The sequence below is a fragment of the Miscanthus floridulus genome, chromosome 8 (genome assembly GCF_019320115.1).
Source record: "Miscanthus floridulus cultivar M001 chromosome 8, ASM1932011v1, whole genome shotgun sequence".
In the NCBI taxonomy this organism is placed as follows: Eukaryota; Viridiplantae; Streptophyta; class Magnoliopsida; order Poales; family Poaceae; genus Miscanthus; species Miscanthus floridulus.
The window spans coordinates 89,805,370-89,830,865 of NC_089587.1; the positions used below are offsets into that span (position 1 = coordinate 89,805,370).

At 48.4% G+C, this 25,496-nt stretch overlaps 1 protein-coding gene across 1 annotated transcript; it reads left to right on the forward strand.

Annotated features, from left to right (window-relative positions):
* The first annotated feature begins 7,119 nt into the window (after positions 1-7,119).
* Positions 7,120-9,473, forward strand: LOC136472896 (teosinte glume architecture 1-like). The gene has a single exon (XM_066470595.1). It carries the CDS (start codon positions 7,753-7,755, stop codon positions 8,260-8,262), a length of 510 nt encoding a protein of 169 aa, XP_066326692.1. The 5' UTR covers positions 7,120-7,752; the 3' UTR covers positions 8,263-9,473.
* The last annotated feature ends 16,023 nt before the right edge of the window (positions 9,474-25,496 follow it).

Sequence of the window (25,496 nt, forward strand, 5' to 3'; positions counted from 1 at the left end):
ATCCCCTTTTTGTTGGTGATCTCTTATGAAATGGTGGCGGACATCAATGTGCTTTGTTCTTGCATGTTGAACCAGATTGTTGATTAAGTTGATTGCACTCTTATTATCACATAGCAATGTCACTCTCTTGAACTTGATAACAAAGTTACTCAAGGTGGCCTTCATCCAAAGTATTTGTGTACAACAATTACTGGTGGATATGTATTCGACTTCGGTGGTTGATAATACAATACTATTTTGCTTCTTTGATGACCATAAAATAAGTGATCTTCCTAACAATTGATATGTGCCTAAGGTGCTCTTTCTTTCAACCTTGCATCCCATATAATCCAAGTCGGAGTAACAAACTAGCTCAAATTTTGCTCCTTTGGGATACCACAAACTAACATTTTGTGTATGCTTTCAAGTACCTCAATATTCTCTTTATAGCCTTCAAATGACTTTCTCGTGGTGCGGCTTGAAATCTTGCAGACATGCATACACTAAACATGGCATCTAGCCTTGATAAGGTCACATAGAGTAGGCTTCCAATCATAGACTGATATAATTTTTGATCCACCATATTGCCACTTGCATCACTATCCTAAGTTGCCATTTGTTCCCATTGGTATACTAATAGCTTTGCTATCACTCATGCCAAACTTCTTGAGCATATCTTTGATTTGAAGACCAAGGAAGTAACTTAACTCTCCAATCATGGACATTTCAAACTCATTAGCCATAATCTTTCCAAACTCTTCACAAATTGGTTGATCCAAATATGATGTCATCAACATAGATTTGCAACACAAATAAGTCTTTGTCAATCTTCTTAGTGAAAAGAGTGGTGACAACCTTGCCCATCATGAACCCTTTATAGAGTAGAAAGTCCCTCAATCTCTCATACCATGCTCTAGGTGCTTGCTTTAAGCCATACAATACCTTCTTCAACGTGTACACATGGCCAGGCTTCTTGTCATCTTCAAAACCAGGAGGTTGCTCAACATACACTTACTTATTGATGTAACCATTGAGAAATGCACTCTTAACATCCAATTGATAGAGCTTGATGTTGTGGGCACAAGTATAAGCTAGTACGATTCTAATTGCTTTCAATCTAACAATGGGGGCATATGTTTCTCCAAAGTCAAGATATTCAACTTGTGTATATCTTTGTGCTACCAATCTTGCTTTGTTCCTTGCTACTATTCCATCTTGATCTTGCTTGTTTCTAAAACCCATTTGGTTCCAATCACATTTTATCCCTTGGGTCTCTCTACTAATTCTCATACTTGATTTTTTATGAAGTTATTCAATTCTTCATGCATAGCATTCACCCAGTCAACATCCTTCAATGCTTCATCTATCTTCTTTGGTTCAATAGATGACACAAATGAGAAATACTCATAAAATGAAGCCAATCTTGATTTAGTTTGCACACCTCCTGAAATATCACCAATAATACTATCCAATGGATGATCCCATATGATATTGGTTGGTTGGAGTATTGAAACTTGATCGCTTGCACTTGCTTGATCATTGGGTTGAGATGATGTACTAGCCACTTGATTTTGTTCATTATCATGAGAGCCATTTGTACTAGCTTGATTTGTATCATCTTACAAATTTGTGTTAGAGAGCACTTGCACTTGATCATCTTCATCATCATTCACTTGCCTAGGCCTTAATTCACCAACATCCATGTTCTTCATGGCATTTGAAAGTTGAATGCCTCTAACATCTTCTAAGTTCTCATTCTCATCTTGAGAACCCTTGGTTTCATCAAATTCAACATCATGAACTTTCTCAAGAGTACCACTAATCAAATTCCAAACTCTATATGCTTTGCTAGTAGTTGAGTATCCAAGTAGGAATCCTTCATCATATTTCTTGTCAAATTTGTCCAATCTAGTGCCTTTCTTCAAGATATAGCATTTGCAACTAAAAACCTAAAAATATACAATGTTGGGCTTTCTACCATTCAAGAGCTCATATGGTGTCTTCTCTTTCAATGGGTGACAATAGAGACGATTGCTACAATAGTAAGCCGTGTTGATAGCTTCGGCCCAAAAAGATTCACTCATATTATACTCACTAAACATAGACCTTGACATATCAGTGAGTGTTCTATTCTTCCTCTCAACAAGGCCATTTGATTGTGGAGTGTACTTGGTCGAGAATTAATGTCTAATTCCAAATTCATCACATAACTCATCAATTCTAGTATTCTTGAACTCACTACCATTGTCACTTCTAACTCTCTTGATGGTTGTTTCAAACTCATTGTGAATGTCCTTGATAAATGATTTGAATATTGCAAACACATCACTTTTGTCCACTAGGAAGAATACCCAAGTGTATTTAGTATAATCATCTACTATCACAAAGCCATATTTGTTTCCACCGATGCTAGTGTATTGTGTTGGCTCAAATAAATCCATGTGCAATAACTCAAATGCTTTACTAGTGCTCATCATGCTTTTCTTAGGATGGGTGTTTCCAACTTGTTTGCCGGCTTGATAAGAGCTACAAAGCTTATCCTTTTTAAACACATCTTTCAAGCCTCTAACCAAGTCATGCTTAACCAATCTATTTAATTGTTTTATTCCAACATGACGAAGCCTTCTATGTCATAACCCACCCATGCTAGGCTTAGTGAACAAACATATAGATAGTTGAGCTTTATTAGTATTGAAATCAACCAAGTATAGATTGTTATATCTAAAGCCTTTGAAGATCAAATTAGAGCCATCTACACTTTTGATTTCTACATCATCTACCCCAAATATGTATTTAAATCCAAGATCACATAATTGAGCCACAGATAGCAAATTGAAGTTTAATCTCTCAACAAGCAACACATTGAAAATGCTCATGTCATTGAATATTGCAATCTTACCAAGCTCTTTGACCTTGCCTTCGCCATTGTCACCAAATGTGATACTATCATAACCATCATTGACATTTGTATTGATTGAGATGAACATTCTTGCATCACCAGTCATGTATTGAGTGCACCCACTATCAAGAACCCAATGCCATTCCTCTGGCTTTGTAATTGACCTACAAAAGAAGATCAATTCTTTTTATGTATCCAAACTTGCTTGGGTCTTTGAATGTTAGTGACCAAGCTCTTTGGCACCCAAATGGCTTTCTTCTTTGAGCCCATCTATGGTGTACCAATGAATTTAGCTTTTACACCTATTTGTACTCTTAGTAAGCACATAGAAAGGATTAATCTTAATTGAGGATACATTAGCATTTTCACTCTTGTTCTTGCACTTATGCTCTTTATGACCAACTTGCTTGCAACTAGTGCAAAACTAACCATTGTTCTTCACAAAACTAGTCTTGTGAGGAGTAAAGACCGCCTTGCCTTTCTTAGGGGGCATAGCTCAATCCCTCTTTATAGAGACAAGCTCTTTGGCTACCCAAGCACATAAGCAAGCGGTCCTCATCACCATAGACCTTAGCCAAGGTATGAGTGAGCTCATTGACCTCCTTCTTGAGAGTCTCATTCTCAACCTATTAGTGAGGCATCACATGTGAAACCATCACTACTAGATGAGGTGAAAGTAGAAGTGTTATAAGAAGGGTTAGTGGGAGCAACAATGATAGACTTATAGAATAATTCATCAATTATATCACAAGTTAAGCCTACATCACATGTCTCAATGTGCTTCTTCTCATTTTGCTCATTAAGCAAAGAGGAATGAGCTTTTTCAAGCTTCTTGTGAACCTTGCCAAGCTTCTCATGGGCTTCCTCTAGCCTCTCATGAGATGCATTGAGCTCATCAAAAATGTGCTTAAGGGCTTTTAGTTCCTTATGCAAGCTTTTACATTCCCTTCTCTTAATGTCAAAGTGTTCTTTAGCATCATCTAGCGTGTCAAGTAATTCATCCTTGGTTCATCATCATCACTATCACTTTTATTTTCATTTTCATTATCATGTTCTCATCACTTCCATCATCATAAGTTTATACCTTAGTGGCCTTAGCCATGAAGCATGTTGGAGTGTCAAACGACGCCTCAGGTGCCATCGCGTATAGCGGGGGCACGCGCGTCATCAACGGCGCCACCCTCCTCGCGTGGTAGGCCTAGATGATGCCTGACCCTTTTAGGCCATTCCCCTTTAGGATGTGGATGGCGATGATGTGGTCTCGGATCTTCTTCTTGTCCTTCTCCGGCACGCCCCACTTCCTCCACTGCTCTAGGGCCTCTTCGATCAGGCGCCCGGTGAACTCCAACAGAGGGGCGGCGGCATCATTCTTGAGGTAGAACCACTATGAGTGCCACCCCTTGTTAGACTGTTAAGAGCCACATGGATGGGTACTCGCCGACCCGATTATTCCGAAGTTGGATACCGGCACACCCCATTGGCATGTGTAGCTCCTGCCTACTGCCCTTCTCCCTCCTCCTCTAGAGGCTGACGGCGAAAGAAATACCTCCACAAGTCAAAGTGGGGCAGATCCCTAGGAATCCTTTCGCACAGCATGACAAAACACCACCATGTGCTGGATCCTATTGGAATTGATATGCTGTAGCTCAATCTTGTAGAAGTGCAGCAACCCTCGGAGGAATTTATGGGTGGGGGTCACAAGGCCCACGCTCATGGAAGTGGGCGAACGACACCACGTAGCCGTCGGGCGACTGATGGCGAACCCTCGTCGCTGGGCAGCAACCACTCCTCAGCCGAGGTCCGCACATGAAGAAGACCGTGATGGATGAGGCCCTCCATGCGTTGGAAGATGATGTCGAAACGGCACCATGGATCCATTGGAGGTGGGAGCAGATGGATGTAAGCTCAACAACGATGGAGATGCGGAGGTAGGAAACCTAAGCATTGACGGCGGCGGTGTGCCTAAGGAGGCTAGGATGTAGGCGTGTGTATGAAATCCGAAGGGCTAACCCTTTGGTTTTATAGGGGTGATGGGTGTGAGGAAACCAACCGCCCACCTAGATCTCTGCGCTTGCCACGACCTGTCACCACATCTCATCGCGGGGCATGCGCACGCAACCTATGGCTTGTCCCCTTGAAAACGCACTGAATGTTTTGTCTCCCCAAACGGGTCACGTCCCATCATAGGTAAGAGGGATACGGAGCTAAAAATGCTCCTACGGCCCGTCTAAGCCCAGAAGTTTGAAGGTTGGCCTGCCGACGAGTTCGACAACCACTCTAGGCACTTTTAGAGTGAGGGGTGAAAAGGGATGGGCCCACTAGCGGCCAGTAGCCAGGCGCACAAGCGTCGTGGGCGTCCTAGGCCATGTTCGTGCCTCGGGCGGATTCGATCCAAGGTTTTTCCTCGAGGAAAGGCAGAGAGCCCTTGAGACCGATCTAACGGACCTAAGAACTATATGAATTGACCATTGAGAATCTAGAATCGGTCACCAACTGATCCAAGCCGGACCCCCATGAACAGGATACCGAGGGCCCACTCGGACTAGCCCATTAACAACTCATTGAGCACCATGGCTCGTCCGTAGAGGAAACGCTTGAGGGAAGACGATCACGAAGATGAGCCGACCCTCGACCGAACCCCTGCTACGTACGGGGGCTCGAGGAAAGTTGGACTCACAAGGAGACCAAACGCACGGTCGTAGAATGACAGACCCTCGTAGGGGTTGAAATCAGGAAAGACCTTTTCTGATCCACCAAATCTCATGGCTATACCCCTAAGAGGCCCGATCACGACGAAAGGGAATCACCATCCCCAGGACACGCCATGGGCGTCAAGAAAAGGCTAAGGCCATCAGAGTTCTTCCGTTTAGAAAAACATCCGAAGGAGTATTTTACTCCTCCGTAGGCTCGGGGGCTACTGTCGAGGACCAATACTAGGGTATCTGAAGAGGAGGAGCTAATGGTCATCAATAATGATTCAACTGAGCAGTCAAGAGTACACCTACAGCTCCAGCCGACCCCTAGATGCGTGGGCTCCGCCTCGCCCGACCTCCAGGGGTGGGCTTCGCCTCGCCCGACCCCGAGGCCGCGATCACCCGACCCTAAGGCCGTGGGCTCCACTTTGCTAGACCCCTTGGGTGCGGGCTCCATCTCGCCCAATGGGGACTCATACCGCCGCCAACCACTCCATATCCAAACATATGGGCTTACATCAAAACTCTTACACCAAGAAAGAGACCGGCATGCCCCGATGTAACCCGCGGCCACGACGGGCCATACATGAGGATTCACATCAAGAATAGCATCGGGCGTAACAGTGATGTTCTGCCTAACCCTCGTACGAACACTGATAGATGCGTCAGTTTAACACGACGTCCACCAGGACAGAGTGGAGCGCTATGACCGACGGATGACGCCTGCTCATGGCGCCCGTGACGGACAGGACCGCGACGTGGAGCCGTCCCTGTTGATATCTACAGGGTTGGCGGGACCCGTATGAAGGAGAAGAAGGACCCAGCGATCTTGGAGGTCTTCCTCTCTCTCGTTCTTCTCTTTTTCCTCCGCTATAACCCACGCTTTCCCTTGACCTATAAAAGGAAAAGCAGGGCGCCCCATGAAGGGGATCCTGAACCGATCGATCCATCAAGATCCGATACAGATTCGCACAAGAGCACGACATGAACGCACAGCTGAGCAGCGATCGAGTTCTCAGCACCCACTCACTCCTTTTACCAGATACTTGGGATCATTTTCCTCTCTCGCCCGTTTGTAACCCCTACTACAAACTTTCGGTGCTAGTAACACGAGCAACAGCGATGAACTGAACGTTGGGACTTTCTGTCCGAACCGGTATAAATCTCGTGTCCTCTAAGCACATTATCCGAGCCAGACGCGTAATAATATAAATTTATTCGTCGGTGGTAACTCAAAACACCGACACATTTCCCAACGCTATGTTTTTTTAGCCCTATGGTAAAAAAGGTAGGAAAGAAATAAAGGTGAGACATGATGAAAGTAAAAACTTTCTATACAAACTACAAACCGTAATAATTTGTATGGTGTGAATGATAATTTCAATATTTTTTTTAGTATAGGTAGATCGCTTTATAATAGAACCACAAAAATTGTTGACCCTTCATTGGTCGTGACCTATCAGGGATGGAAAGGTTGCGGCCCCACCATGGTGCCAGAGTAATAATAATAATATCGCTGCCCTCTCTCCCCTTCCTCGTCGGCGTCGTCCTCCTCCTCCACGGCTCCATCCCTGTCTTTCTCTCTCTTTTCATGCACACACTCCCTTGCTACAGTCGCAGCTGTCTCTGCAAGTACTGACTGCTCCTACTCCACCCCCCACCCAGTTCCTGCCCTCTCGGGCCTTGCCTCGCTTTTTGTTGCTGCAAATCTTTGTTGGCTGCTGGCTGCTATCTATACACCGCACCGCACCTTCCATTTCTCCTCCTCGCCGAAAACAAACACTCACACCTCACACCTCCAGTACTCTCGCTCGTATCCGTCGATCCAGCCGCCGCCGCCGCTCTCCCCCCCGTTGCATTCGCTGAATTGCATCCGATTTGGCCTCGCTCGTTTGGCGTGCGGCGAAATTAGCGGCAGATCCGGCACTCACTGTTGCTGCGCCACCGCCTCGCCTGTCGCCCGTCAGAAAAAATGCCCGCGGAATGACAGGGAAGGAAGGAGAGGAAGCAGGCAGCCGCCCGAGTGAGCGCGTGTGCAAGGCAGCAGGGAGAGGGAGAGGCTCCAGCTCCAGCTCCACCTCCAGCTAGCTAGGCAGGCATCAGGCAGTAGCTAGCTAGGACTAGGATTAGCGGTAGCAGCCTCGGTGCGCGGCGAGCAGAGGGCGGCGTGCGTAGGTCGGCATGGACTGGGATCTCAAGGCACCGGGCGCGTGGGACCTCGCGGAGCTGGAGCACGACCAACACGCGGCTGCTACAGCGGCGGCGGCGGCGGCGGGGCCGTCGGGGGGCCACGCCAATGCTGCTGCGGCGGGCACGGGGACGGGGTGCCGCCCGCCCGGGTCAGCGGCGGCACCCGCCGAGTGCTCCGTGGACCTGAAGCTGGGCGGGCTGGGCGAGTGCGGCGAGCCCGGCGCGGCGCCGCCGGCCCTCAGGGAGAGGGAGGCGGCTGCGGCGGGCAAGGTGGCGTCGGCGTCGGCGTCGCCCGGCGCCGCGGCGGGGGCGAAGCGGCCGCGCCCCGGGGGACAGCAGCAGCAGCAGTGCCCGTCGTGCGCGGTGGAAGGGTGCAAGGCGGACCTGAGCAAGTGCCGCGACTACCACCGGCGGCACAAGGTGTGCGAGGCGCACTCCAAGACCCCCGTCGTCGTCGTCGCCGGCCGCGAGATGCGCTTCTGCCAGCAGTGCAGCAGGTAATACTTAACCTCCGCTTCACTAGCTAGCTAGCCCGCAATTGAGCAAACGGAATGCAGCACGTGTCGTGCGAGTGTGACTAGCAGTAGCTTGCATCGAGGAGCTAGCTAGTAGGAGCAGCTGCCTGGTTGCTCTCGTCTCCAGCCAGCCTGTTCATCTGCAGTGCAGCCACCGTCGCTCGCTGCGTCCTTCGTCGCGCTCTCGCAGCGCGTTCCCATGGGACGGACGGCCGAGGGGGGCATGTAGCTCCCTGTCTCGTTTCAAGGATGCACAACTTTACCTTTTCCGGCATGCCTTTTCTTCTCATTTCATTTTTTTTCTTTTCTTTCTGGAAAACAAAGAAAGGAAAAAACTTCATTTCGTTCGTTCGTTTCCTCCTGTAGCCCTGTTACGCTTTAACTTGGCAACCTGAATTATTGGCACGCTTTTCCTTTCTCCTCCCTCATCCCCCTGCGGCCTGCGCTCGCTGCTCCTGCACACTGCTCACTGCTGGTCAGGCTCAGGCTCAGCAGCGCTTCCTTCGCTTTCTCTGACGCCCTGCCCTGATGCGAATTAAGGGCTGCTGGCAAAGTGGGCAGCTGCTCCCCAATCGTCTGCCCAAGATCACCCCCCTATGCGCTGCGCCGCCTGCGCGATGACGAGCCCCCGGCCCCGGCCCCGAACATGATTGCCCCCGCTTTGGTGGCTGGAGTCTGGAGACGGGGCGGATCGACGTGTGTGAGCTCCTGCGCTTGCTTTTCCGAGCGGATTCTCTTTCTTTCACGGCCTTTGGCTGGCGGCGACGCGATGTTCATTTTTCCCCTCCCCGTCCCCGTGTGGGGGCTGCCACCCTGCCAGTGCCATTTTTTCTCCTTGGAGATGGCGCTGAATCTGAACGAGACGTGGGCGTCGCAGAGTCCCAGTCCCAGGCTCCCAGCTTTGGCTACCATCCATCATTTCACCAGGCGGCAAGCTTCTGGCCTACCACATCTGCCAGCAGCTGTACTACCTGCGTACTGTGTATTCTGCAGACAGTGTGCCCATACCCATGCATACCATATAGAGTACTACCCAGAAAGGGGTCTAGGATACATGCATCATGGATCTACTAGATGTGTACTAGCCTATAGTAGCCTTGTACATATACATAAAAGCATTTTGATGGCCTACTTCTACCTACGTGCTTCCAAAGGATCATGTACGAGTATTCAGAGTTTCATCTTTCACGGGCACACACCGTGTTCACGTGCTCAAGTCATTATCATCTCATGGCCTGGTCGCCTGGCTGATAAGCCATAACTGAAAGTACTTTTGGCTCATTTGTTGTGAGAGAAAAATACTGTATGTTGACTAAAAAAGTATGGCTTATAAGCCAAGCGACCATAGCGTTAGTGCTCTTATAAAAGTGCCTCTCAAAGTAGGATTTTGCTAATTATAGGGCGCGTTAGCGCCGCCTGGGCCCGTTTTCATCTGTGTTGTTAGAGTACTTCTGAGTTAGCAATGGCAACTCAACATGGTTCTCTGGCCGCTGTTAATAACCAAAGAGGCTTCATTAGCCATCACCACAAAATCCACCCACATTTCTGATCATCCATATGCAGCTTTCACTTCAGGGATCACCACAAGCATTCCGTACTTCATCTCTTCACTCCGAGGGCAGTATTGTCTTACTGAATGCCTGCTTTCATTTCATCCCTGAACGACGATCCATCCATTTCTTTTTCGGTCTGAGGACAGTCAGTGGCCATTAAATGTTGGTGCAGTCTTAAGTAATTGCTTCATTTGCGATCTTATTAAAGTTTGGTGAAGTTTACAGTACAGCGCTGTGTTGGGCGCCCAGTTTTGTCTTGCTCATCGGTAGCAGACGACGGTCCCGCTCTGTTGTGGTGGACCTAATAAACACTATATAACTTGATAGGGATCCTAATCTGATGCTCTGGTGCTATGTTCTGTTTATGTGGGAATATCTTACTCGGTAGGGACAATTCTCAATCATTGATTACTTTGTCTTTAGGTGCAAAATGCAGACTTTATAGATTAAGTGACAGTCAGTAAGTCCTACGGTTAGCTCAATTAATCCCTTGTGCCTAAAAGGTGTTTCTAATTGTTCTACCGCACAAAAGACTTGCAACCTAAGTTCTAATCCTACTCTAGCATGGCAATTCTAAGAATGTAAAGACATGAATTGAATTGCACAAAGTAAATGCTCAAAGTAAATAGAGAGGAAAGGACACGGTGATGTTTTGCCGAGGTATCTGAGAGTCGCCACTCCCCACTAGTCCTTGTTGGAGCACCCGTGCAATGGTGTAGCTCCCCCTTGATCTGCGCAAGGATCAAGTGCTCTCTACGGGTTGATTCTTCGACACTCCGTCGTGGTGAATCACCCACAACCGCTCACAACGTGAGTTGGGTCACCCACAAGCTCTGCTGGGTGATCACCAAACTCCCAATCACCACCAAGCCATCTAGGTGATGGCGATCACCAAGAGTAACAAGCATGAACTCTCACTTGACCATGACAAGCCTAATGAGAAGGTGGATGCACACTTTGCTACTCTCGATCTTCACTATTGAGGTCTCTCTTTTGGATTCTCAAATTTCAATCACCTCATTAGGACCTTGCTCTTCTTGGCACTCTCTAAGGTGTTTCTCAGCTGTTGGAATGAGCAAAAGTCCCTTCACACATGAGTGGGGATTCTATTTATAACATGGGCTGAAAAATGAACCGTTATGTGCCTCTATGGGGTGACCAGACGCTCCAGTCATGTTGATCGGACGCTTCGGTCAGTTAACCCCGAACTCCAAAGTTTACAGTGTGACTGGACGCTGCCAGCGTCAGGTTAGCACTGACCGGACACGTCCTGTCATGATTTACCCTCCCTGGAACCTTACTAGAAATGACCGGACGCTGGCTCTCAGCGTCCGGTCACATGACCTTCCAGCGTCCGGTCACACCGAACGATTCCACCTCAGTCAAATGAACTGACCGGACTCTGTGCCAGCGTCCAGTCACACCAAAGCCAGCGTCCGGTCAATATTTGACCCTCCATTCACTTCCAACTCTCGATCATATGTGAATGAAGTTTGCTCCATTTGATCTTAGGCATATGTAGGTGCTACCTAGCGCTAGTTTTAACAAGTGTGCACCACACCTAACTCACTAGACTCACCTAGGTCAAGCTACCCGTCCATACCCCCCATAATAGTATGGCCAAAGGAAAAACAAAGTCCTAAACTACTCTAAGTGTCTCTTCAACTCCAATCGACACTTAGATCTAGCTCATCCTTAACCTTGTCGTCCATCCTTTGAAACCCGAAACGATTTCCATCGTAGGGGCATGACAACCATGATGGCCCAATCGATCTCCATTACCGTGACCTAACTCAATTGTTTCTGCAAAACACACGTTAGTCACAGTAATCACGTATTGTCATTAATCACTGAAACCCAACAAGGGGCCTAGATGCTTTTAAGCCCATCGAGGGCACCTTGGACAACTTCAAGAAGCTACTCGAAGGACCATGTCTAAACCATGCTTTCCCCATCAAGCATCTATACAAGGACTGCGGTCGCATGAAGCTATTCTTGTCTAGAGGCTACAACAATGGGAGCATAGGAAGGACCCTAAGCCATCCATGGATGACGCCGAGGGGATTGATGGTGGCTTTCTCAACATTGGATGGCTACCTCATGATTTTTGGAGGGTCAACGGCCTACGACTCCAAGCGTCGCTAGAAGCTCACATGCCATGAGGTCTATACGACAAATCCGGCTGCTCCTACCTTCCTCTGATGGTTGGAGTCTACCATAACCTTAGATCGGACTAACCACCTAGAGACCATCCCACAACTGGGGAGATATCCGCTCATGGTCGACCCGATCATTGGCACAAAGTGGCTCACCAAGGTACTGATGGATGGAGGCAGCGGCGCCAACATCATGTACGCCGAAACACTCGACACCATGGGCATCGAGCGATCACACATCTGATCGACCAGAAGGCCTTTCCATGGCACCATGCCTAGAAAGCAGGCCATGCCACTTAGGCAGATCGATCTGTCCATCACCTTTGGGGATCCAACCAATTATAGGATGGAGTCCCTTACCTTTGAGGTGGTCGACTTCCACGAAACCTACCATGCCATCATGGGACGTCCATGCTATGTGAAGTTCATGGCCATCCCCAACTACACCTATCTGAAGCTAAAGATGCTAGGACCATGCGGGATCATCACCATTGGCACCTCCTTCTAGTGTGCCTACGAGTGTGAGGTCAAGTGTTGCGAACATGTCATGGCAATCGTCGCCTCCAAGGAGCTTGTGGCCATCAGGAAGGAGGTCGCTGAAGAAGCACCTGACCCTAAATGGTCGGCCAAGTCTTCTGAGCCTATAGAGGGCGCCAAGGAGGTCCTCATAGACCCTAGCGGCTCCAAGGGCAAAGTGGTGCACATTGGCACCATGCTTTCCTCTGAATAGGAAAGCGCACTCGTCGACTTCCTCCACGCCAACAGAGACATCTTTGCGTGGAAACCCTCGAACATACTAGACATTCTGAGAGAAGTTATCAAGCATGCCTTGAAGATTAGGCTAGGCTCCATGTTGGTGAAGCAGCACCTGCATCACTTCGATGAGGAGAAGCATAGGGCCATCAACAAGGAGATTGCGAAGGTTTTGGTGGCTGTGTTCATCAAGGATGTATACCACCTCGAGTGGTTAGCCAAACCCGTTCTGGTACAAAAAAAGAGTGGGAAATGGAGAATGTGTGTTGACTACATGGGTCTCAACAAAGTGTGTTCAATGGATCTATTTCCTTTGCCATGCATAGACCAAGTAGTCAACTCAACCTCAGGGTGCAAAACCCTTTGCTTCCGAGATGCATACTCCAGGTACCAACAAATCATGATGAAAGAGTCTGACCAGCTCGTGACATCTTTCATCACCCCATTTGGATCATTCTGCTACGTCATAATGCCGTTTGGTCTAAAAACACAAGGGCTACATACCAGTATTGTATGCTCAAATATTTTGGGGACCTCATCGGGCGAACCGTTGAGGCCTACGTGGATGACATCGTGGTAAAGTCCAAATGGGCTGACTAGGTCATAGCTAATTTAGACCAGACCTTCGCGAAACCCTGAGCAAACAACATTAAGCTCAACCCCGAGAAGTGTGTTTTTGGGGTCCCAAGGGGTATGATGTTGGGTTTTATCATCTCTGAGTGTGGCATCAAAGCCAACCCAGAGAAGATCTCAGCCATCATGAGGATGGGCCCATTTCAGAACATAAAGGGGGTACAATGAGTTATAGGGTGCCTCGCCATGCTCATCCGCTTTATCTCGTGCCTCGGTGAATGAGGTCTCCCCCTCTATCGGCTCCCGAAGAAGGCTGACCATTTTGAATGGACGTCTAAGGCCTAGGAGGCACTTGACATGATCAAGTAGCTTCTGACAAAGGCCCTGATCCTAGTCCCTCCGACCGACATGGGACCGCTTCTGCTCTACATTGCAGCCACCATGCAAGTGGTCAGCGCTGTCCTGGTGGTGGAGCGAGAAGAAGAGGGACACGCCCTCAAAGTGTAGCATCCCATGTACTTCATTAGCGAGGTCTTGTCCGATTCTAAGACTCACTACCCCCAAATCCAAAAACTCATGTATGCCATCCTCATCGCCAAGAGGAAGTTACATCACTACTTTGAGTCGCATCCGGTGACAGTCATGATGTCCTTCCGTCTCAGCAAGTTCATTAAAAACTAGGATGCCACAGGAAGAATCACGAAGTGGGCACTCGAGCTGATGGGTCAAAGCATTTCATATGCCCCTTGGATGGCCATCAAGTCCCAAGTGCTAGATGATTTCGTTGTAGAGTGGACCGAGGTCCAAATGCTGCCAGCAGCCATCGACCAAGAGTACTAGATGATATACTTCGATGGATCGCTGATGAAGAAAGACATCGGCGTAGGGCTGGTCTTTGTTTTGCCCCTCGGGGTACGCATGAGGTACATGGTTCGCATCCATTTCCCCTCCTCCAATAATTTGACCGAGTATGAGGCACTCATCAATGGCCTACGCATCACTGTCGAGCTAGATATCCGATGGCTCGACATCTGGGGTGACTCCTAGCTGGTCATCGACCAAGTCATGAAGGAATCAAGCTACCATAATGCCAAGATGGATACATATTGCCAAAATGCCTGCTAGCTGGAGGACAAGTTCAACGGTCTCAAGCTTAATCATATCCCGAGGTGTCTCAACGAGGTGGCTGACGCGCTGGCAAAAATAGCTTCTGGCCGAGAGCTGGTGCCAATGGGCGTCTTTGCCAGCGATTAGTACAAGCCCTCAGTCCGCTACAAGGAGCCAAAACAAGCCAGTGATGGGTCGCCTGCCCTAGGCTCGGGGGATAACTAGTTGTTGGCTCCATCCGACCCCGAAGTTATGGAGCTTGATGAAGACCAAGCGATAGAGCCTGATCCTCTGGCTGACTGGAGGATGCCTTACCTCAACTACCTCCTCCATGAGGCAGTGTCGATGGACAAAATGGAGGCTCAGTAGCTAGCGCATCGCGCCAAGTCCTTTGGCCTTATTAAGGGTGAGCTCTATAGGCAAAGCCACGTCAGGATCCTACAGCGCTGCATCCCCATCAAACAAGGGAAGTGGTTGCTGAGCGATATCCATGGTGGGGTCTGCGGTCACCATGCCATGCCTAGAACCCTAGTCGAAAACACATTCTGGCAAGGCTTCTACTAGCCAACCACGGTAGCCAACGCTGAACATATCGTGCGCACCTACAAAGGATGTCAATACTACGCTCGGTAGACCCACCTACCGTCCCAAGCACTCCAAACGATCTACATCATGTGGCCATTCGTGGTCTAGGGGCTCGATCTGGTTGGACCTCTCAAGAGGGCACTCGAGGGCTATACGCACATGCTCATCACCATAGATAAGTTTACAAAGTGGATAGAGGCTCGACCAATATCCACAATCAAGTTTGAGCAATCCATGCTGTTCTTCCTCGACATCGTTCATCGCTTTGGGGTCCCAAACTCCATCATCACGGACAACGGCATGCAGTTCACCGGAAATAAGTTCCTCCAATTCTACGACGAATACCACATCTATGTCGATTGGGCTGCCATGGCGCACCACTGCACAAATGGGCAGATCGAGCATGCAAATGGCATGGTCCTACAAGGCCTCGAGCCTAGGATCTTCCACCAGTTCAACAAGTTTGGTGAATGATGGGTCACAGAGCTTCTTGTGGTGCTCTAGAGCCTAAGGACGACCCTAAGCCGGGCCATCGGCTACACACCATTCTTCATGGTCTACGATTCTAAGGCTATCCTCCCAACTGACCTCGATTATGGAGCGCCAAGGGTCAGGGCGTACGATGAACAGGGAGCCGAGGCATCCCTTGAGGATGACATGGACCAGCTAGATGAAGCGTGCGATGTTGCCCTCCTCCGCTTGGCCAAGTATCAGCAAGCGTTATGCCGGTACCACAGCCATTGAGTGCGGGGTCAGGCATTTAACATCAGGGACCTGATGCTCTGCCTCGTCTAGAGCAACAAGAACTGCCACAAGCTCTCTCCGCCATGGGAAGGACCGTACATCGTCACGGAGGTGCTCCAACTAGGCACCTACAAGCTCAAGACCATCGACGGTGACGCCTTCGTCAATGCCTAGAACATCAAATAGCTATGTCATTTTTACCCTTAATATACGCAAACTTTCTCTTATCAGTTTTGCTACCAACTCCCCAATCCTTAGTGACCCCCGATTCCAGCAACGGCATGGGGTCGGGCCTCACTTGAGGGCTGATATGAGCATATCTATCCGATAGACATTCTCTATGACCGACCCTTTCTTACGTTAAGACCCAGAAGCAAGGGTTACGGAAATAGACGCTGAGTAAAACTGGTCGGACTATAAGGAACCTATGCCCCAGCGGCTATGGTGTTTTTGCTCACTAGCGTGATTAGAGTTTTTTCCGCACCTCGAGCTTTCTAGACTTAACTATGGAAAGAGTCAGTATGTGTCTAAGAGTATATCCACCTGGTAGACATTCTCTACGTCTGACCCTCTCTCACGTTAAGACCTAGAAGCAAGAGTTTCGAAAATAGACGCTGAGTAAAACTAGTCGGACTATAAGAAACCTACACCCCAGTAGCTACAACGTTTTTGCTCACCAGTGTGATCAGAGTTTTTTCTACACCCTGAGCTTTTCTAGCCTTAACTATGGAAAGGGTCGGTACGCGTCTAAGAGTATATCCACCTGGCAAACATTCTCTATTCCTGACCCTCTCTCACGTAAAGACCTAGAAGCAAGGGTTGCGGAAATGAACACTGAGTAAAACTGGTCGGACTGCAAGAAACCTACGCCCCAGCGGCTATGGCATTTTTGCTCACTAGCATGATCAAAGTTTGTTCACCCGCACCCCAGGTTTTACAGCCTTAACAATGGAAAGGGTCAGAACACATTAATCTTTTTATACAAAAAGGAGAGATGGGCAAAAAATCTATTTGGTCATAATGAAATTGAAGAGCTTGTTTACTTGTTACGAGTTCGCCACCCAGCTTATCTGCATAAATTTTTGGGGAGGAAGATCTCATCCTCTATCTCCATAGGAAAGTCCTGTGCCAGTGGGTCACCCAAGTCAGTCAGATGGCTTGAGCCACTGTCGAGAGACAGGCAAGCAGTAGTAGGATGCCCCACGCGGGTTATGCCGACCCTGTCATGAACGATAGACCCAAATTCCACTCGAACATATTCAGTAAGAGCTCCCCGATCCCGTCACTCGAGCTATCAAGGTAAGTCCTGTGCCAGCGGGTCACCGAAGTTGATTGTATGGCTTGGGCCGCTGTCGAGAGATGGGTCACCCTTAATTTATGCATGTCTTCTCCTATTGGTTTTGCTATTGACTCTATGATCTCTAAGTGACGCCCGACCCCAGCAACGGCCAGGGGTTAGTCCTCACTCGGGGGCTAGTAAGAGTATGTCTATTTGGTAGACATTCTCCATGCCCGGCCCTTTTTCACATTAAAAACTAGAGGCAAGATTTGTAGAGACAAACGTTGAGTAAAACTAGTCAGATTGCAAGAAACATATGCCCCAACGGCTATGGTGTTTTTGCTCACCATCATGATCAGAGTTAGTTGCCCATACTCCGAGCTTTAGCCTTAGCCTTCCCAGGAAGAGTTTAGAGGGGCCCACCTATGGAATCTCCATCGAGGAGAGGCCAGCAGGTCATCCAAGTCGATCGGACAGCTCGGGCCGCTGTCGAGAGATGGGTAAGGAGCAGTGGGAGGCCCCATGGGGTTATGCCAACTCTATCATGAACGATGAACCTAGATTCCACTCGGACATATCCAATAAGAGCTCCCTGAACCCATCAGTCGAGCCATCGAGGTAACTTTACCAACCCCCATTCCGCTTTTCCAGTGCATGATCATTCACTCATCCATAACCATGCATGCTTTAATACATTCATCCATACATTCATCCCTTATGTCCAAGCATCGCATATGCAATTATTGCATCACAACACTTCGTGTCGCGTCACGAAGCGGTAGTCATCTCATCCGATGTGAGCGGTGACCGATCGAGGTTCGAAGGCCAGCCCACAAAGGGCTTGAGGCCGCCTCGTGTCAAATAGAGCTTGGGGAGAAAATGTAGATGAGCCCCAGCGGCCTTTGCCCAACCCATTCAGATGCGGATAGGGTCATCTTGACCTTCTTGTTTGATCCTAACCTCGAGCCATGCCCACAGAATCTCCATCGAGGGGAGGCCAATGGGCCACCTAAGTCGGTCTCTAGAACAACTCAGGCATCTGTTGGGAGGTGGGTTAAGGAGCAGTGGAATGCCACATGAGGGCCATGCCAACCCCATCATGAACGATGGACCCAGATTCCACTCGAACATGCCCGTTAGCGAGCTCACTGAGCGCGACACTCGATCCATCAAGGCAAGTGTCATTAGTTCAACCCCTCCGGTTGTGAAAACTGTGAATGGGGTGACACATAAAACTTGACCGAGCCCTACCAAGCCCAATTGGGCTCAGGGGCACGAGCCACCCAACCCCAACTTAGGAATCCAACCGACAGAGGTTTGAAGGCCGGCCCACAAAGGGCTCAAGGCCACCTCGCGTCAAATAGAGCTAGGGGAAAAAACACAGATGAGCCCCAGCGGCCTTAGTTCGACCCGCTCAGAACCAGATAGGGTCATCTTGACCTTCTCATTTGATCCTAACCTTGAGCCATGCCCATAGAATCTCCATTGAGGGGAGGCCAATGGGCCACCTAAGTTGATCTCCAGAACAACTCGGCCATCTGTCGGGAGGCAGGTTAAGGAGTAGTGGAATGCCACATGAGGGCTATACGAACCTCGTCATGAACAACGGACCCGGATTCCACTCGGACAAGCCCATTAGTGAGCTCACTAAGCACGTTACTTGAGCCAGTGAGGCAAGTGACGTTAGCTCAATCCCTCCGGTTGTGGAAACCACAGATGGGGTAACGATCGCAAAGACAAGCCGACCCTCGATCAGACCCCTGCTACAAGTAGGGGCTCAATGAAAGTTGGACTCACAAGGAGACCGAATGCATGGTCGTAGAACAATGGCTCAGATCCTAGGGAGGGGATACGTGCGAAAAACTAAGGATAACGTTTCTAAAACAAGAGATGCTTTCTCCTTCTAGTTTTGCTATCATCTCTCTCGATCTTTACTGAAACCTGACCCTAGCAACGCCAAGGGGTCAGGTCTCACTTGGGGGCTGATAAGGGTATATATATACCCATTCTGAAATAGTCACCATGCCCAACCCCTTCCTCACATTAAAAACTTAGAGGCAAGGTTTGCAGAAATGAATGATTGAGTAAGGCTGGTCGGACTACAAGAAACTTACACCCTAGCTAGCTATGGTACTCTTGCTTACCAGTGCAATTAGAGTTTCTCGCCCACACCTTGAGCTCTATAGTCTTAACAACAGGAAGGGTCAAAATGCATTAACCCCTTTTTTACACACAAAAAGGAAGAAAGGACAAATTTGTTCAAACAAAATAACAAGTTTGTTTAAACAAAGCACAAGGGTCGAAACTTGTCCGCTTATTACAAGAACGACCGCCTAACCTATTTAACTAACTAGCCCCTCTGTCAGAGAACTATGCCTTCTATCCTATCTGCTAGGTCCTGCAAAAGGGGAGCCACCGGCGTTTCCATCTCCTCCAGCTTGTGGACTTCATAACCAGGCATGTAGCCGTGGCTCATCGCCTCTAGATCGATGTTGTCCCCATAATAAGCATGAGCAATCATGAAGGACTGATTGACCCTGGTACGAAGGGCATTCCTCTCGAGCTAGCGCACCTAGGCCATGATCTCGATGGCATGAGCTACGAGCGAGCTGGTCCCCTCCGACCGCACCACCTCAAGGTTGTCATAGACCACTCCGAGGGTGGTGCTAAGGATACTGAGCTCGTCACTCTCCGCCTAAAGTTTTCTCCTTTCCTCGATGAGATCCATAGCCAGCCTGGTAGAAACGCTCTCAGCCTCCAGCTTTTGGGTCATCTCCCTTTTGAGCTCAGCCTAGAGGGAGCCGACTTTCTGCTATGCATCGTCGTGCTCTTGGCAGGCCTGGTCACGCTCCTGAAAAGCCTAGGCGCACTCTCGACGAGGTGCACCATGTTCAGAGTGAGCCTCTCCATGGTTCGGGTCAGCTCATCCTGCTCCTTGCATAGCTGAGCGACCACCATGGCATCTAGGCTCGCCCTTTTCTCTAGGGCAACAAGCTTCTCCTCAGCCCCAACCTTAGATCACTTTGTTTCTCAACATCGCTCAGAAGGTCAAGGATCCGCTGGTAGGTTTCGGTATCCTTCTGAAGCAACTCATCCTGCTCCTTCCTAACCCTAGTGGCTTCTTCATCATCCTTCTATGACCTCACCGATAGGGCCTCGAATGCCTTCTCGGCCTCGTTAGCATCCCGACGGGCCTCATTCACCCACGACCAAAGATTGGCCACCTCCTCGACAAGGGGAGTCATCTCGACCACCCTCTGTTGGGCGACGGCAAGCTAAGCCATCACCTCCCCGCATAGCCACGCCTCCTCGATGAGGTGGTCCTAGGTTTCCTTCTATTGACGAAGGAACTGAGATTTCCCCTGGTTACAAGCTATAAGGGACTGCAGGGAGACGATGGTTAGGATACGAAAAGTATATAGAGAAAGAAAAGGGCAAGAAGCAGGACTAAACCATACCTGGCCAGAAGGAACAACAATGTCACACAATGCGCCTATGGCTTGGTCCAGGGCCTCAAGCATGAATGCGATCCCTATGTCGAGGCTCTCCCTCTCATTGCTCTCTACGGCGTCGTCAAGGGTAAAAAGCATTGACGCTGGATCCTGCGGATCCATCCACTAGAGCAGGGGCTCACCCCATGCAGGTGAGCTGCTGCCCACCAACGTCAGGGTCACGGACGACTCCTTGCTAGCCCCAAGCACCGCCGATCCCTCTCGCCATGACATTCCCACTAGGACGCCACCTTCGGTGATGGAAGGGGCCAGCGGTGCAGGCACGAACCTCTCTCCTAGCACCATGACTCCCGAGGACCCCTCGGTCGCGTCCCCCTCTGTCTAGCCCATGCTAGACGCTGTCGCTTGGGTTGCCGATGGCATGGGTCATGCCAATGGCTCAGGCAATGCTGCGGTCGTGCCCAGCTATGACCCATCTGTCATGCCTGCTGCCACCTCCACCTACATCGGTGGGGTCACGATCGGTTGCATCGCGCCCGCCATGATCGGTGCCATGAGTGCGGTCGGCAACCTCGTCTGCCCTGCCATCGGCAATGGTATCACAGCCACCACCGGCTGCTCCGCAATGTCCGAAGGTGACCCTTGAACACCCATGTCCGCCTATCTTGCTGAGGGCATAGGTGCCACCACGGGCGGTGTGAAAGGTCCTAATGGCTAGAGGGGGGTGAATAGCCTATTAAAAATTTCTACAACAACACTTAGCAAACCGGTTAGACAAATATAAGGTGAAGTGAGTGTTGAGTTAGCCTACTAAAAAGCAAGCCACCTACCACAATTCTAGTTTCTATAGTCTCTATCCACATAATGGCTATGTTACTATACTAAGTTAGTGTGCTCTCAAAGGCTAACTAAAGAGCCACACTAACCAAACTAACAAGCTCTCACGACTAGCTACACTAAAGAGCTTGACAACTAGTTTACGGTAATGTAAAAAGAGAGAGCAAGATGGTTATACCGCCGAGTCGAGGAATGAACCAATCAATCACAAGAATGAATACCAATGAAGATCAATCATCTCAGAATCAAATGATGACACAATGATTTTTACCGAGGTTCACTTGCTTGCTGGCAAGCTAGTCCTCGTTGTGGCAATTCATGAGGTTCACGTGCTAATTGGTATCACACGCCAAACCCTCAATAGGGTGCCGCACAACCAACATAAGATGAGGATCATACAAGCCATGAGTAATTTACTAGAGTACCTTTTGGCTTTCCGCCGAGGAAAGATCAAGAACCCCTCACAATCACCATGATCGAAGCCGGAGACAATCACCAACCTCCACTCGATGATCCTCGCTGCTCTAAGCCATCTAGGTGGCGGCAACCACTAAGAGTAACAAGCAAATACCACAGCAAAACACGAACACCAAGTGCCTCTAGATGCAATTACTCAAGCAATGCACTTGGATTCTCTCCTAATCTCACAAAGATGATGATTCAATGATGGAGATGAGTGGGAGGGCTTTGGTTAAGCTCACAAGGTTGCTATGTCAATGCAAATGGCCAAGAGAGTGAGCTTGAGCTAGCCATGGGGTTTAAATAGAGAGCCCCCCACGAATAGAGCCATTGGCTCTATTGTCCAGTGAAACATGGGCTAACCAGATGCACCAGTCAAGTTGACCGAACACTGGACCCCTACGACCGGTCGCCCGATGGTCACCACATGTCTCTTTTGATTCTTCACCATATGATCTCAATTGTTGATTCTCAGCATCTTTCATGATTAAGTGGTGACCGAACGTGCTGCTCAAAGTGACCGAACACTCTATCACTAGAGTCCGGTCATTTCTAGTAAGGTTCTAGAGAGGCATTTTCTTGACCGGACGCGTCTGGTCCACCATGACTGGGCTCACTACAGCGTCCGGTCTTCTCTGTCCCTTCACGCCTTCTCTATAGCCACCATTGTTAGCATATGTCAGCAGTGACTGGACTCACCTTCGTCGCATCTAGTCAACAATGTCGCCAGGGTCCAGTCATCAAAAATAAGACCACGCCACTGATCCACTACTGACCGGACATGTAGGATTAGCATCCTGACCGGCATCCGGTCAGCTCCAGTGAGCTCTATGACTTTACCAACTTCTTTACCCTTGCTCAAATGTGTCAACCACTAAGAGTATCACCTTGTGCACGTGTGTTAGCATATTTTCACAAACATTGTCAAGGGTGTTAGCTTTCCACTAGATCCTAAATGCATATGCAATGAGTTAGAGCATCTAGTGGCACTTTGATAACCGCATTTTGATACGAGTTTCACCCCTCTTAATAGTACTGCTATTGATCCTAAATGTGATCACACTCTCTAAGTGTCTCGATCACTAAACCAAAAAGCTCCTATTAATTTCATCTTTGCCTTGAGCTTTTTGATTTTCTTTCTTCTTTTCCAAGTCCAAGCATTTGATCATCACCATGCCATCACTATCTGTTGGTGCAGAAAGTGACCAACACATAAATATTTATAGTTTTGTCGTATGTTGTGATTGGATGTGGCCTAGCACTCAATGACACAGGGTTTATACTAGTTCAGGCAATGTGCCCTATGTCCAGTTTGAGTCGGTCAGTGACTTTATTCTTGAGCCTAGGTGCTCGAAGTTTGTTGTGGGATTACAAATAAGAGGGAGTAAGATGGGGGGTGCAAGAGGTCTGGTCGGACTCTGGACTAAAGGGCCAAGAGAGACGGGAGCTCCTACATGCGCTAAGTGTTTGAGCGTGTGCTCTATTGGAATCGTTTAAATCGTAGGTTGTTTGAATCATTTGTGAATCGATCCTAGTGGTTCAATTCTCTGTCGATCCATCATCCTTTTGGAGAGAGCGCACCCCCTTTTATAGATGAAGGGGATCGCTTTACAAGAGAGAGTGTGTGTGTGTTTCCTAGTCTTGTTGCCCACACTATTAGGTACAAGGAGGTTTATCCGCACCCACAACACTATTGATGTTCAGATGCATGTGGTAGGTTCCATCGTCTTCTTCTAGTATGGCAGATGTTGGCGCCTACCATACTGTAGGATAAATGTCGGTGCCCACAACATTGTTCGGGTTCTGACATGTCTGGGAGGTTGTGGTACATCCTTCTGACATGGTATGATAGTACTGTCCTATAGGTGTGCAGGGTATGATCCTTGATATTGCGGTTGACTGGAGTGCCCTACCTTACTTGCTCTGTCTGTTTCCTAGGTCTTCACCAAGCGAGTGTCCCTAGTCGGTCGTTCCCCAGTCGGCTCTGGCCTTCCGGTCGAAGAAGAGCTGTAAGCAGAGGTTTGGTGTACTCCCGGTCGGAGAAGCGAGTCGGAGTTAGAGGCGACCATCGTTCCTCCTTGGCCAGGCATTTCGGTTGGAGAGGCAGGCTAGAGTCAGAAGCGAGCGCCAGAGTTGGAGGTGAGCTGGTCAGGCCTTCTAGTCAGAGAGGCAGGCCAGAGTTGGAGGCGGGCGTCGGTCCTCTTTTGGCTAGGCCTTCCAGTTGGAGAGGCAGGCCAGAGTCAAAAGCGAGCATGATTTCTCCTTGGCCAGGCCTTCCAGTCGGAGGGGCAGGCCGGAGTCAGAAGTGAGCGTGGTTCCTCCTTGGTTAGGCCTTCCGGTTAGATACTAGATCGCCCTTCTGGCCTGTCGTTAGGTTTTTGGGCTGGCCTAGGAGTTGCGCGTCATTCGCAACGTCGTCTGCTAGGTCGAGCTTTTGCTAGGAAGCCAGTCCATGAGGGACCCCAGGTTTATGAACCTGACACCATCAACATGTCATGATCTTTATTTGCTTCATCACTTGGAATAGTGCTATCTATCTCATAATCACTTTGATAAACTAGGTTAGCACTTAGGGTTTCATCAATTCACCAAAACCAAACTAGAGCTTTCAATCTCTCACTTTTTGGTAATTGATGACAACCCTTTCACAAAGATATGAATTGAAATTCAATTGAATTCATGTTGCTTGCCCAAGCATATTTACCATGTGTAAAAGGATATGGACAAGTTTCATGAACCCTAAATGGTAGCAATTGCTCCCCCTACACATATGCTTAGATAGGAAATATAGGAGACAATATCTACCAAATGATGCTAAGGTATAAAAGATGGACCTTTAAAGCATGATACCAATTGGAGTGCACCAATATACCATCCTTAGCACCATTAGTAACTAGACATACACAAAAATTAGAATACCCCATGAGATCAACATTAGAAGTAAGGGCCTAGTTTTTATAATGTGAGCATGAGTCTAGTTACTTAACCTATGCATGCTAGTTTTTCATTTCATCATTCAAACCTACAACTAGCATACACCACACAAGCATGGATATTGAAATTTCAAACTTGTGCCATGCAAGCAAACATATGAAATGCACATTCAAACCAAGTTTATGAGCTTGCTCCCCCTACTTGTGTGCTTAAAATTTTAATTGATCCTCTTCCTTTGTCATATCTCTCCCCCTATGTCAATTTCTCAATTTCTTCCCATTTGTTATCTTTTCACTATCTTTGTACACTATTTCTCCCCCTTTGTCATCAATGACCACAAAGGTTCAAAATGTAGATAGGTTGAGATTACCAATGTCAATTAATGGGGTGAGGATCATTTTCCCAAATATGGTTCAATCTAGAATACTTGCCAAAGATATTTAACTTGGTTTGATCCAAGGACAAGCTTCTTCACACCTCCAAGTAAGGGTTATCTTGTACCATGTTGAGTTAAACACTTAGAGATCATTTTCTATATCAAACACTAGGTTTACAAGCCCACAAATGTGTCATATGCTACCACTAGATCAAGTCAAGCATAGAAGCAATAGTGGTACCATACAATCATCAAATTCATTTGATTTTCATGAATGAGCCTATTAAATGTGAAAGATGACTAGATACACTAATCATGTCCTTACTAAGGATGTATGCCATGCCAATCAACTTTTACCTTGGATTGCTCGAAGGAGAGGCATGTCATATAAGTGGAGGGTGCATCAACATAT